This window comes from Coturnix japonica, chromosome 2 (genome assembly GCF_054131305.1).
Source record: "Coturnix japonica strain WE chromosome 2, WE-NBRP24, whole genome shotgun sequence".
Lineage (NCBI taxonomy): Eukaryota > Metazoa > Chordata > Aves > Galliformes > Phasianidae > Coturnix > Coturnix japonica.
The window spans coordinates 137,157,648-137,171,190 of record NC_140664.1 but is presented as its reverse complement, the minus strand read 5'-3'; the positions used below and the strand labels follow the sequence as shown (position 1 = coordinate 137,171,190).

General features: G+C 50.2%; 1 protein-coding gene across 1 annotated transcript in view; it reads left to right on the top strand.

The window, feature by feature from the left end:
- Positions 1 to 12,635: 12,635 nt before the first annotated feature.
- Positions 12,636 to 13,543, top strand: part of WNT9A (Wnt family member 9A) — a 49,782-nt gene continuing 48,874 nt past the window's right edge. The window contains exon 1 of the mRNA XM_015852987.2: positions 12,636 to 12,779. Within this exon, the coding sequence (XP_015708473.1) occupies positions 12,685 to 12,779 (95 nt within the window). The 5' untranslated portion in view covers positions 12,636 to 12,684. The remainder of the gene's footprint in view (positions 12,780 to 13,543) is intronic.

The window sequence follows — 13,543 nt, the reverse complement described above, 5'->3', positions numbered from 1 at the left end:
TCTGGCCTGTGAGCTGCTATTGTTTGAGATGTGACTGTTTGCATCAGTTAATAAAATGCTTACCCAGTCTTAGGTTGCCTGGTTGTGTGATTTACCATATACAATATGCATTCTACTGAGGGAGATGGGAATGTATTAATGGCATTTATAGAGGGCATAACCCCAGCATACTGAAGGTTGGTGATTCCTTCCATCCCCTCTTAGAGACACCTGTTTTGGGATGACACTGGTCATCCCAAAAAGAAAGTGGGGCTGGATGCTCAGTTTAGACCAGTCATAAAATTACCCCTCATCAATTTAGAGTAGCTTAGACTGAAATCCCCATTACTTTCAGCAAACTGGAGTGCCTATTTTTTTCAATGCCTCAGAAAAAGAGATTTTTTAGGTCAAGACAGAATTACATAATTTGATTGACTGAATGTAGTAAATCAGAAAATTGGACCCAGAAACTCCTGCTTCTACCTCAGCAACGTCTAACTTCTCATCTGGATGACTCCAGTGCTCCGAAGACTCAAAGAATTCAAAGTTTTAAAGCTGTCAAAGCAATAGACACCTTCAAAATGACACCAGCAAATCAAGGATGTTTTTGGGTAGAATTTGGCTACCCGACTCTCAGCTCCAAATATTCTTTGTTGGATCTATGCAGACAGCATATGATGCAGGGGTGAGATGTGTGATTTTGGAATACAGAAGTGTGGATCTGTATGGTGCCTGTGTAAAAGGAATGAGAGGTAATAGTGAGACTCTGAGATCCTACATGTTGCTGGCCCTCAGCCTGACTTGGTGCATAGAAGATGCTGGAATTAGTTGTTCATGGCAACGTGTAGTCAATTCTGTGATATCTGGCAGTCATCTAACAGCTGTCAAATGGTCTGGGGTTGAATCTATTTTATATGTATCTGTGCCTATTTGTCTGTTCATGCATGCATTTTTGCATGTGCATGCAGGTATGGTTGTATGTGGACATAGATACATATTTATGCATGTTACTGCTCCAGATGTTTCCAACAGTTTGGAGCTCAGCATTCCTCCTCTCTGCTGTCCTCCCAGCACCAAACACTTTCCCTGCTCACAGCTGGGAAGCCTGTCACATGAACTGTAGGTACAGAGCATTATCTGCACGGGTTTACTTGTTGAACAATGCAAGTAGATGATTAACCATTAAAGCAACAGAATTTGCTGACCCATTAACCACAGAGGAAGGCTGTCTGATTTGCTGAACAATGGGTCCTATACAGAAAGCACCCTGACTTGTCCATCTTGCCAGTGCCATGCGGATATTGCAGTGCAATGGCCGAGTTTGGACTCTCATGTGGCCAATCATGCTCCCAAGGCCGGTGCTCTCAACATTTTCATGGGCATTCTGTTGACCTTGGAAAGGGATCCTGCCCAAATCCATGCCCTGTATCAAACCCCAGGAGGCTTAATAGCTGCCATTCATCCTTCATCCTTGCCTTTCTATGATACCTGTCTGTGTGTTGCTTTGCTGGGGATGCAGAAATGCGATGCCTGAGCTCCGTAGCCACTGTGGCACACAGATTTGCTCAGTGGGAGGCATTGGTGAAGCACCTTTCAGTTCTTTTATGGAGCAGAATTAATCATTCCTTTCTAGCCTATCAGTGCTAATTAACCCTTGTATTGTGTACCTTGCCTTTATATGCATTCCTAGTCCAACCATCACTTTTTGTTTTCACTCTATGGATTACCCAGTACTAATTGCCTATCATTTTCCTTGGGGTTGCTGCTAGAAATTCTGGGTACTAAATCTCCACTTCTCTACATTTTAAAGAGAAGGAAAAACTTGTGATGTGATGGTATGATGGGGGAATGTGATCCATCAGGATGTCAAAGTCATGATGAGACGAAGATACTGAACACTGTGATATTTGCTTCAGGTTAGAACAGGGAATGGGTGGATGTTCTGCAAGCTGTACATTTGCCAAATGAGATACATCTCTGTGTATATCTGGGCTCTAGGGATTAGAGAAACATAAACTTCCCTAAAGGCAGAGCTGTATATGGGATTCTCAAAGGTATCTGAAAGCTGTTTGAGAGGTCTTGGTGTCACATGCTCTGAAATGGCCTAAGTTACTAGTAGTAAATAACTCAATTCCATGCATGGATTGTGCAGCCTAGATCTATGCTGACTAAAATGAGAGCTTAGATGTGTAAAGGGGCCAGTCCTGGAGACCTATTTATCATGATAGTGTCCCACTGTCAGTGACAGCTGGATGCCTAAATATGAGGGCATCACACCATTCAGCCCTGAGCCATGGCAACGGCTCTATTTGGAGACCACCCCAGCTGCACCAGCGAGCTCAGTACTGATATTCACATTTTCCCCAGGAGTGAGTTACCTATTGAGAGCTGGCATTTTTATTCTGTCTGCTACTTTAGATGGAAAGAAGTGGTAAAGGATTTCAGAGATGTGGTGGCCTGGAATAAGGTTAACAAGAGCGTGAGCAGCAGCTGGCAAATTGCAAAATGATTATTTCATCATCCTGGCTGTGCAGGGAGGTATTAAACACTGAACAAGCAGGCAGAGAGCTGGACTAGCAGCTGACAGGTAGCATAGCATACATGATCCTTTACTCAGACAGTCCTAACCCTGGGAACATTTAAGTCTTTACAAGCAACCTGGGTGTCCAAGCTCCCTCTACAGACAATGAAAATACTCAGTGCAGTCAATGAGGTGGGATTCAAGTGTCCAGATATGATCATCTAGGGCTGTTAGAGATGCCCTGCAGCTGTAGAAGACACACCTTCACTCCTACATCATGTCTTCCAGAGCCACCTGGATGCCTGAGGTGCCCACCAGCAGACACAGGACAGTTGTCTGGAGATCTCTGAATGGAGATGGTTGGGTCCCACCAATAGGATCTGTGTTTGCCCAGCATCCATCCAGGAACATCACAGCTGACCAGACCCGTGACCACCATGCTGACTTCTGAGTTCTTCTCTTTCCAAATGCTCCCATTGATCATGGGAGTGGAGACTCTCTGATGGGAGACTTTTTCCAACTGGGAGCTCATGAGCCAAAATCTGTCACTCTTCTCATGCCCGGCTCAAACTGAATATCATACAGACAACAGCCTTCAAGAACATGACATGTCAGTTGCCTCAATAAATCATAAGCCTGCCTCTCTAATTTTTAAAAGAAAACTAAACATCATCAAATAAAACCCTTTTATTAGCATGAAATGTCCAAAAAGTGAAATAACATGACCGAAATCACCCTTCGTCTAAAAATAAAAGCAAAGAGAGAATTTCTGCAGTGCTGGAAAATACCCGACATAGGTTCAATGGGTGGGCTTGATACTGTGACTACAAAAATATTTTTGCTCAGTTTGTTTCTGGCTGTTTTGCAGCTGACGGGTTGCCAGATCTCATGGCTGGATTCTTTCTACTTCAGCATTCAATAAGATGGGTTTGCTGGCTAACCTACATGGCATGAATAGTTGGCCATGCTGCGGGACTGCAGGGAAATGATCCCCCCTAGTAAATATCCTAGTGATATTCCACTGTTTTGAGCCATCTCAACTCAAGCACAGGTACTGAGTGGTTTTGGATCGTGCTCTCGGCACCTCTCCACAGAACACAAGCAGCCTCGGTGTGAGGTGAAGAGAGGTGAAGATAGGGATCCTAAACCCCAAAAAAGAGGATTAGAAAGTTGGGACAGAAGTCCAGAGACTACTGAAGGGAAATGTTTCATTTCTTTTTTTCTTTTTTCTTTTTTTCTCTTTTTTCCCCCTCCCTCCCTCCCTCCCTCCCTCCCTCCCTCCCTCCCTCCCTCCCTCCCTCCCTCCCTCCCTTCCTTCCTTCCTTCCTTCCTTCCTTCCTTCCTTCCTTCCTTCCTTCCTTCCTTCCTTCCTTCCTTCCTTCCTTCCTTCCTTCCTTCCTTCCTTCCTTCCTTCCTTCCTTCCTTCCTTCCTTCCTTCCTTCCTTCCTTCCTTCCTTCCTTCCTTCCTTCCTTCCTTCCTTCCTTCCTTCCTTCCTTCCTTCCTTCCTTCCTTCCTTCCTTCCTTCCTTCCTTCCTTCCTTCCTTCCTTCCTTCCTTCCTTCCTTCTCCCTTCTGCCTTTTCTCCAGCACAGACTATTTCAACATGAATTTGTGAATATCTTCTGTCCCTCCCAAATATCCATTTCCGAAAAACTCAATATGCATTACCAAAAAAAATAGAAAAAGAAGAAAAAGAAAGTGAAAAAGGAAAGGGAAAACAAAAGGAAAGGAAATGAAGGGAAAGGGAAAGGAAGGGAAGGGAAGGGAAGGGAAGGGAAGGGAAGGGAAGGAAAAAGAGAAAAAAAGGAAACAGATACTATCACACTATTCAGATCTACTCTTCATCCGCTGTTGTTATATTCTTTGTCGTGTTAAAAAATGGATTAGCATCCAGTATCCCTTTACCGCGAAGGCAGTGGAGTGAACTGGATCCAAACGAGCTTCTCCAACCCCATCCACCCACACAAGCACTGTTCTTTCCTTTCTTCCCATGACCACTCACTGACACTCAACACATCCCATCCCATCCCATCCCAGTCATATTTGTCCCCATGCATAAGGACAACCCAGGAAAAGCAGACGCTATAGCTTGTCCTTTACCATCAAGAAAAAGAAAACAAATGAGATGGTGACAAGAAACTAGGAACAAATAAAAGGACGAGGATGATGATGATAAAACAAGGGCAGGAGTTATTTAGAGGAACTTGAAATACCTCATTGTGGATGGCAACATGAGAAGTATGGTTAGAAAATGTGGACATCACATACTACAAAATGTCAGCTGAAAATGCTCCAGGATTCCATGGGATTTCCTCTCAGGAGGGTGTACACATTTCTCAACACCTCCCTCTGTGGGACAGTGGTTACTACTGCCAGGACACACAAACAAGGTCCTGCTGGGCTCCAGAAATGCAGCTGCTTCACCCTTCTCTCTCTCTCATCCTTTTTTCTTCCTCTTTTCCCTGTTAACACCCACATCATCGTATCTCTTCCCTCTCAGGGCTCTTGCACAGTTAATGTATGTTCAAGGTCAAAGACCCCTGACTTGTGTGTGTCCCTGGTCACTGCCACCCATCCCTACAATACAGCGGTAAGGTGTGTGACCTTAAAGATAGAGGAATAGGTTATCCCAGGGCAACTGTCACCCTAAGGATGAGGTAAACAGAAAGTTTTACAGGAGCAGAGCTAATGAGGTCTCCTATGGATCTGTAGGTGGTTTCCTGAACTCTGCCCTCACAGTAACCCCCACTGAACCATGAGTTTTCCCTAAGGCCTCTCCCTGTGCAATCACAGCCTCAAGTTTTCCAGTTTCCCATTTGCTATTGCTCCCCTACCACCTATAGCATCTCCCCAACCATCTCACCCCCATGGCCAGGGGCTGATCAGGGATGGCACTACATACATGACTCTTCACACAGTCCAATAGTGCTAGGACAAGGGGGAATGGTTTTAAAGTAAAAGAAGTGAAACTGGGGATGGATAGGATGTTAGGAACACCCAGAAGGTGATCAAGGCCAGGTTGAATGGAGCTGTGGACAGTCTAATCTAGTGGGTGGCAACCCTTCTCATGGCCGGGATTGGGGCTGGATGGGCTGTAAAGTCCCTTCCAAACCATTCTATGCTTCTATGATTCTATGCTCAGCATTATCAGCAAGCTAAAAAGAGCTGCTGAGCTCAGCCAGGGGACTCTCCCTCCACTCTGCATGGATTCAGGTCTCTCCTATCTGGCTGTTGATTTTCCAAAGGAAACAAATTATCAGTAAACACCCTCAAGTACTGGCTGGTAAATCACCCTGTTTTACAGCATAGGATCAAGTGTATTGTGAACAAGAATACCTGCTCGCCTGACACTGTTCCTTCAGACCTAAAGGATACCTCCTGCTGCTTTGTCTAACAAAAACATTCTTTTCTAGCATGTCTGTTTGACATAAAGACAATAGGGCTTTACTTTGCACTGGGACTAATTGCATTCAAAGTCACTCTGGCCCTGACTATGAAGTCCCCGATTCTCCATGAAATCACACTAGAAAGGTGCCCACGTATAGGACAAGCTGTTTGGGTTTACTCAGAGGGATTAGCACTGATATTACCAAAAACCTTTGCAAGATGGTAGCATAACTCAGGAGCAGTATACATGAAAACATACTTGAGGTTATCACCACAATTGGCACAGGCTGCACAGGGATGTGGGTTGGGGTTGGATGGAATTGGGGATCTTAGAGGCCTCCTTCCAACCTTAATGATTCTATGACTCAATTTGTGCAATGCTCTACACCTCTAAGAGAAAGTGCTCAGCAGCTGAGCTTCCTCCATAGGGAAGGGCGATGAGCTTGGATCTTCCTTTAGCTGAACGCACCAACAGTAGCTTCAGATTAGGGGAAAAAGAGGAGAACGTTCCCAAAGATCTTCCTTTCTTGCATGAGGCAGTTCTGTTGTGTTTTTATTGAAGTTTTCTCCTTTATTTTCTCCTCCTGGTGGCACACCAGGACAACATAACTGTAGAGTCATAGCATAACCTCAATGGGAAGGGATCTGTGGGCATTTTATGAGATTTTCTGACTATTGAGAGCTGGCAATGCTCAAAAAGGAACTGTGTGAGCCTGTCACCTTGGGCCAGGAGTAAGTGCTCACACTTAGAATCATAGAACCATAGAATGAATTGGGTTGGAAGGGACTTTTAAGTTCGTCTAGCTCCAACCCCCTGCTATAGGCAGGGATACCTCCCTCTAGATCAGGTTGCTCAAAGCCCCATCCAGCTTGGCTGGACTATAGCTCCCATCTAACAGGTGCCTGGGGACCTGGTGGTTAAGCCTCATTTGAAGTATTTTAAAATGGATCCTGTAATCAGTTAAGAGAAGGGATCTGTGATAGGAGTAAGGGTTAGAGAATCCTATTGCTTGTTGGGGTTTGGTAAGGTGTTCTGCTTGGGTCTGCTCCATGATCTGATTCTGAATGTTTCCATCAGATCAGCTCGTTCTGGGGTAGAATCAGAGAGGAATGAACAAAACCTCAGCAGGGACAGCTCAGTGGGCTACAGCTCAGTCTGTCTGAACCCCATGGCAGATGGATCTCAGGGGACAAAGCTGGTGGCCCCACCTCCTGTAACTTGGGGATGCAGAGACTTACAGCATTGCTGTGTCCCAGCATCTCTGCCGTCTACGGGAAGCTCTGGCATGACAGGCTCTTCTTTGCTTTTTGCCTTCAGTAGCTCCAAAGTAACAGATTGCAGTTGGTTTAGAGCCTTTTCATCTTGGAGAGCTGGGGATGCACCAGTCAGGAGCTACCAGGTTCAGCTGCTCCTTGTTCGTAGTGATTTGCACTACCCAGAGCCCAGGGGGATGCTCTCAGACTGGCTGCCAATGGAAACAATGGGCATATTTGAACCACATCTCTGCCCTCTCAAAATGTTGGCCCTCAGAGCTGGATGCTGGCAGGTACAGCATAACACAGCACACAGCAAAACAAGCACAAAGCAATGCAACACAACACAACAAATACAACAGAGCAACACAACACAGCTCAAAACACAAAGCAACACAACACAACAAATGCAAAGCAATGCAACACAGCACAACAAACAGCAAAGCAAAACAACACAGCAGAGACAATACAACACAACAGAACAAACACAAGGCAACACAACACAATGAACACAATACAACGCAGCACAACAAGCACAAAGCAACACAGCAACGCAACAAACACAACACAATACAACACAACAAACACAACACAAAACCCCACAACACAACAAACACAACAAGGCACAACGCAACAAACACACAACACAGTGCAACAAATACAACAAGCACAAATCATTGCATTGCTGAAGTTCAGGGCTGTCCGCAGGGTGATGCCAGCTGCCCAGTGGAAAAGAAGTGAGATCCTGGCTCTGAGCCCACGTTGTGATCACTCAGAGTGAGGAAACACCCTGGAAATCCATGTGATGGTGAAAAAAGTGTAATTGGAAATTGTCTGATGTGGTCCCAAGGATGGTGGAATAACCAAGAACCCGTGGGCAGGCGGTGAGCCCGGCTCTTGTCTGTTATTTCAGATCATATCCGGATGGCAGATAAATGCCAGGCCTACTTCTAATTAAGGAAACTGAGGAAGGAAACACAGCTGAAGGCTTCTCACAGTGCCCAGTGAGGTCCCCACCTTTTGCTGCCTTGCTTGAGTTACTCTGGGCTGGGAGCAGGTGCCAACTATCTGGTGGGGAACCCATGCAGAACTGGCAGAGAGGGATGAACGAGATGACCTCATGGGTATTTTCCTTCCCTCTATGACTCAACCACCCCGCTGAGCTGGAGGCACCACACTGGAGAGCTTCGATTCATGCAGCAAAACCTGGGAGAGCTGTTCAAATGTCCTCTCCTTTTGCAGTGGGGAGGATGGACAGGGGAAAAGCACGCAGAGCCATAGGGAGGGGAATGCCAAGCCATAAAGGAAGCCAAGTTTCCCTCTGAAATCCTATCAAGGATGGTGGTAAGGTCTCTTCTGGGGTAAAGAAGCCACTGGAGCAACGGGCACAGTCTGAGCCACTCAAGAGCTGAGTCATGGAGCAGGAAAACCTGAAGTCACCCTGCAGATGCCCTGTGCTCTGATGTGCCTGGGAAGCCTGGTGGGGAGGCCACGGTTGCCTTGGCTGCCTGAGGAAAGGAAGTCCTGGTGGCTGTCACAGGGCAGTGTCACCCATGGGATGGGAGGCAGGGCTGGCCCCAGTGGTGGGACTTGAAGCCCCAGTGTTGGGATCTGAATGGCTTGGGTTGGAGGGGACCTCAGAGATCATCCAGTTCCAACCCCCTGCCATGGGCTGGTTTCCCCCCACCAGATCAGGGTGACCAGCACCCATCCAACTTGGCCCTGAGCACAGGGATGCCAGGGCACCCACAGCTCTCTGGGCAGCAGTGTCAGTGCCTCACTGCCCCCTGAGTAATGAATTTCCCCCTAACATCTAACAGAAATCTCCCCTCTTTTAACTTAAAACCATTCCCCCTTGTCCCATTGCTACCAGATCCTGTAAGAACTCAGTCTCCCTCTGCTGCTGATACGAGCACATAAACAGCAACAGTGACCACCTCCTCGCACAGCATTCTCACTGTGCCCAATATCTTGTTTCGATCCTAAAGAAGACCTTACCACGTTGCCAACAGCACTGTTTTCTTCTGTGAAACTGTCACTAAAACCATCAGATTTGGCTGCATCCCTCCATCCTTGAAATACAACAGCCTAATGCCGAATGCATCCCAGCTGCGCTGATGTGGCACTGCCCTCTGCTGTCGGTGGCTCTATGGACACCCACCAAAGCCACCACGCTGAGCAGAAGCACCGGGCTTTATTAACCACTGCAGGTCCTGGAAAACCATCACACAGTCCTGGAAGGGTGATGCACCCAGCATCAGTCCGTGGTCCTCCAGCAATGCATCCGCGGCGACTTCAGCATCCTTAGCCTTCCCCTTTCTGCTGAAAGCAGAAGCGTGGACTATTTTCAGTGCTGTCTCACTTTGGAAAGTGTCACTCACGTCCCGGTGCATCTCCCCGACCTGCTGTGGGTAGAGGAAATGAGTAAGGCCAAGGGCTGCTCTGCCATTCCAGGAACCATCCCTATACATCTCTGCCTGGAGGAACTGGAGTTTCCTTCCCCTCTCCCCATGCGGGCACCCCAGGGATGTGCATGAAGGGTGACTCTTACACTTTTCCAGCAGGGAAACACTCAGGCAAAGCCTTCTGATGCTATATATATATCCATGCTCATCATTCCCTCCTATACTGCTGTTGCTACGTCCTTATGCTGGAGAAGCTAAGTTAGGAGCATGGGGATACCCATTGTGACCCCATACCTGGTCGCTGTCTCCCAAACTCTCCTTGAAGAAAGGCCTCTAGATGGGGCTTTAATGCAGTATTGCTGTCTGCTGAGCCTGAAAGCTGTTTCCCATCCAGAACCTGCACAAAGATGCCTCAAACCCAGCGTATGGATATGCAGTGTTTGGCGTGGTGCATTACAGGCTGCTCATGGAGGTGATCTGAGGGTCTGTCCAGCATCTGAGTGTTACCTGCTGGGCACAGCTCTGCTCAGGGCTTCATGGCCCTATGCCCATCACTGCAGGGACATGGGGTGGCTCAGCAGTGTGACACACACACACACGCGTTAGGGAGGAAACCCTTTTTGTTCTCAGCTGCTGTCAGGTGCCGGAGCTGCTCTGTGTGTGAGCTGAGCGTGACGGTGAGAGTGACGTTGAGAGCAGCACTGCCACCATATGTGGTTCCAAGAGCTGACATTTGGGGCATTAACTGCTTCCCAGCCACACTGCTCACCCTTTGCACACCCCTCGTGCATGGATAACCTCGCAGGTTTGCTTTGCCCTTGTATTTATGGCCCTTGCACAAGGCTCTGCCATAGCAGCCCAGTGTTGGCACACCTGCTCCTTGTAAACATACCAACTGCCCACCCCTTGCACAACTGGAACTTGCACACCTGCTCTGCCCTGTCCCACCCACCCTTTGCAAACCCAACCTTTGCACAACCTCTCACCTCTTGCACACTTGCCCCTTGCACACCCACCCCCCCCCCTTGCACAACACCCCACTTGTGGCACACCCATCCCTTGCACAACCACTCAGCCTTGCACACCTGCCCAGATACAGCACCTACTCAGACCTTCCACACCCACCCCCCTTGTGCAACAACCCACTCGTGGCACACTCAGACCTCGCACACCCACCGCCCTTGCACAACACCCCACTCGTGGCACACCCATCCCTTGCACAACCACTCACCCCTTGCACACCTGCCCAGACACAGCACATTCAGCCCTTGCACACCCATCACCCTTGCACAACACCACATTCATGGCACACTCAGCCCTTTCACACCCACCCCTTTGCACAACACCCCACTCGTGGCACACCCAGCCCTTGCACAACCACTCACCCCTTGCACACCTGCCCAGATATAGCACACTCAGCCCTCGCACACCCATCGTCCTTGCACAACACCCCACTCGTGGCACACCCAGCCCTTGCACACCCACCCCCCTTGCACAACACCCCACTCGTGGCACACTCAGCCTTTCCACACCCACTCCCTTGCACAACATCCCACTTGTGGCACACTCAGCCCTTTCACGCCCACCTCTTTGCACAACACCCCACTCGTGGCACATCCACCCCTTGCACACCCACTCCCTCGCACAACACCCCACTCATGGCACACTCAGCCCTTGCACACCCACTCACACCTTGCACACCTGCCCACAGCACACTCAGCCCTTGCACACCCACCCCCCTTGCACAACACTCCACTCGTGGCACACCCAGCCCTTGCACACCCACTCCCTTGCACAACACCCCACTCATGGCACACTCAGCCTCTTGCACACTCATTCCCCTTTGCACAACATCCCACTCATGGCACACCCATCCCTTGCACAACCACTCACCCCTTGCACTCCTGCCCAGATACAGCACACTCGGCCCTTGCACAACCACCCCCCTTGCACAACACTCCACTCGTGGCACACTCAGCCCTTGAACACCTACCTCTTTGCACAACACCCCACTCGTGGCACACCCATCCCCCTTGCACAACCACTCACCCCTTGCACACCTGCCCAGATACAGCACACTCGGCCCTTGCATACCCACCCCCCTTGCACAACACTCCACTATTGGCACACTCAGCCCTTGCACACCTACCTCTTTGCACAACACCCCACTCGTGGCACAGCCATCCCCCTTGCACAACCACTCACCTCTTGCACACCTGCCCAGATACAGCACACTCAGCCCTTGCACACCCATCCTCCTTGCACAACACTCCACTCGTGGCACACTCAGACCTTGCACATCCACCTCTTTGCACAACACTCCACTCGTAGCATACCCACCCACTTGCACACTCACCCCTTTGCACAACACCCCACTCGTGGCACACCCAGCCCTTGCACAACCACTCCCCCCTTGCACACCTACCCAGATATAGCACACTCAGCCCTTGCACACCCATCGTCCTTGCACAACACTCCACTATTGGCACACTCAGCCCTTGCACACCCACCCCCCTTGCACAACACCCCACTCGTGGCACACTCAGCCTTTCCACACCCACTCCCTTGCACAACATCCCACTTGTGGCACACTCAGCCCTTTCACGCCCACCTCTTTGCACAACACCCCACTCGTGGCACACCCACCCCTTGCACACCCACTCCCTTGCACAACACTCCACACATGGCACACTCAGCCCTTGCACACCCACTCACACCTTGCACACCTGCCCACAGCACACTCAGCCCTTGCACACCCACCCCCCTTGCACAACACCCCACTCGTGGCACACCCACCCACTTGCACACTCACCCCTTTGCACAACACCCCACTCACAGCCCCCCCAACCCCACTCAGCTCAGGGTGTCCCTTCCCCGCCCCTAGAAGCGAACACCCGCCTCCCCCTCCGCCCCCCAGCCCCAAGCCACACCCCCCACCCCCAAGCTACGCCCCCCACCCCCCCTTGGCCCAATCCCTCCATCCCAATGACCCCTCCCCTTCATCTCAGTCCCTCCCCTCCCCGCCCCGCCGCCGGCCGGCCGGGCTCCTCGGGCAGCGCTATAAGAAGCGGAGCGGGCGGCGGGGCTGCAGCGGGCGCGGCGGGGGAACGAGATGAGCAGCGCCGGAGCCGCTGCAAGATGCTGGATGGACACGTCCTGCTGGGATGGCTCTCCTCCTGCGCGCTTCTAGGGCTGCTCGCCTGCACCCCGCGGCCATCCGCCGCTTATTTCGGGTAGGTGCCCGGCGGCCGAAGTCTGCGACATTTCGCTCTTTTTTATAAATGGTTATGGCTATTGCGATAAGGGTATCTTGCATCTCCGAGCATCCTCTCCACCCGCTCTGACAGCGTTCTTGCATAGGGTCCCTGGGCTTTGAGCCCTACCGCTTTATTCCCCCTATCCCCTTTTGCAGCCCCCGGGACGCACCTCGTTCCAACCAGACCCGGACGGTCTGGAGGCAGCACCAGCTTTGCAGCGGGTCAGGCGGCTCTTTTCCTATGCTGTTACGCTATTGAAGCAGAGAAAACACCCGAAAAAACTTATTTTTCCCCACTAGCTTTAAACTTCTTTCCTAATGCTTTAAGCACAGGTGCTGGCAGACCCGTTGGTCCCACCATCTCTCCGATGGGGATAATAACTTATTTCTTTCTTACCGGGGGACTCACGCTGCTGTCTTCGTCCTGCTGTCTCCATCCTTATGTCCCATATAGTCGGGGGTAGGGGTGGGTTTCCCTGCGTTGGGTTCGGAGCCGCCGCATCCCGCTGTCCATAACGCTCACCTGTGCGCTGCCGGGCGGCCAGCAGGGGGCGCTATAACTCCGCTCCCGCTGAGCGCTGCGCAGGTGGATCCGCGCTCCGGGCCGGGGCTGTGCAGGGGGGAGTCCGTAAACCCCTATAAAACCCCTATAAAAACCCTCTAATCCTTTCGTTTTATTGCCTTGTAGAGATTGACCTCCCCATCTCCGTCTCTTAGCGTAGGGTCTAGTGGTTTTGAGCG